The sequence below is a fragment of the Meleagris gallopavo genome, unplaced genomic scaffold (genome assembly GCF_000146605.3).
Source record: "Meleagris gallopavo isolate NT-WF06-2002-E0010 breed Aviagen turkey brand Nicholas breeding stock unplaced genomic scaffold, Turkey_5.1 ChrUn_random_7180001853053, whole genome shotgun sequence".
In the NCBI taxonomy this organism is placed as follows: domain Eukaryota; kingdom Metazoa; phylum Chordata; class Aves; order Galliformes; family Phasianidae; genus Meleagris; species Meleagris gallopavo.
In genome coordinates this window covers 5,327-5,823 of record NW_011119692.1, presented here as the reverse complement: position 1 = coordinate 5,823, position 497 = coordinate 5,327, and the positions used below count along the sequence as shown (strand labels likewise).

At 60.8% G+C, this 497-nt stretch overlaps 1 protein-coding gene across 1 annotated transcript in view; it reads left to right on the top strand.

Annotated features, from left to right (window-relative positions):
* The first annotated feature begins 406 nt into the window (after window positions 1-406).
* LOC116217630 (phosphoenolpyruvate carboxykinase [GTP], mitochondrial-like) overlaps window positions 407-497 on the top strand; it is a 4,941-nt gene continuing 4,850 nt past the window's right edge. Inside the window, exon 1 of the mRNA XM_031557544.1 lies at window positions 407-484. Within this exon, the coding sequence (XP_031413404.1) occupies window positions 407-484 (78 nt within the window). The remainder of the gene's footprint in view (window positions 485-497) is intronic.

Below are 497 nucleotides of genomic sequence, written 5' to 3'. Positions count from 1 at the left end.
TCCGTGGGGTCCTGATGGCCGTCCGTGGGGGCCAAGATGGCGTCTTTGGGGTCCCAGTGCTGTTGGTTGGGGCCAACATGGTGTCCGTGGGGGCCAAGATGGCGTCTTTGGGGTAGTAATGATGTTGGGTGAGGCCAAGATGGCTTCTCTGGGGTTCCGATGGCATTGGTTGGGGCCAAGATGGCGTCCGTGGGGGCCAAGATGGCGTCCATTGGGGCCAAGATGGCGTCTTTGGGGTCCTGATGGTGTTGGTTGGGGCCAAGATGGCGTCCGTGGGGTCCTGATGGCGTCTTTGGGGTCCCGATGGTGTTGGTTGGGGCCAAGATGGCGTCTTTGGGGTCGTAATGATGTTGGTTGGGGCCAAGATGGCGTCCATGGGGTCCTGATGGTGTTGGTTGGGGCCAAGATGGCGTCCGTGGGGGCCAAGATGGCGTCTTTTGGGGCCAGGGTGGTGGGGTTTGGGATCAAGATGGCGTCTTTTGGGGTCGAAATGCTGT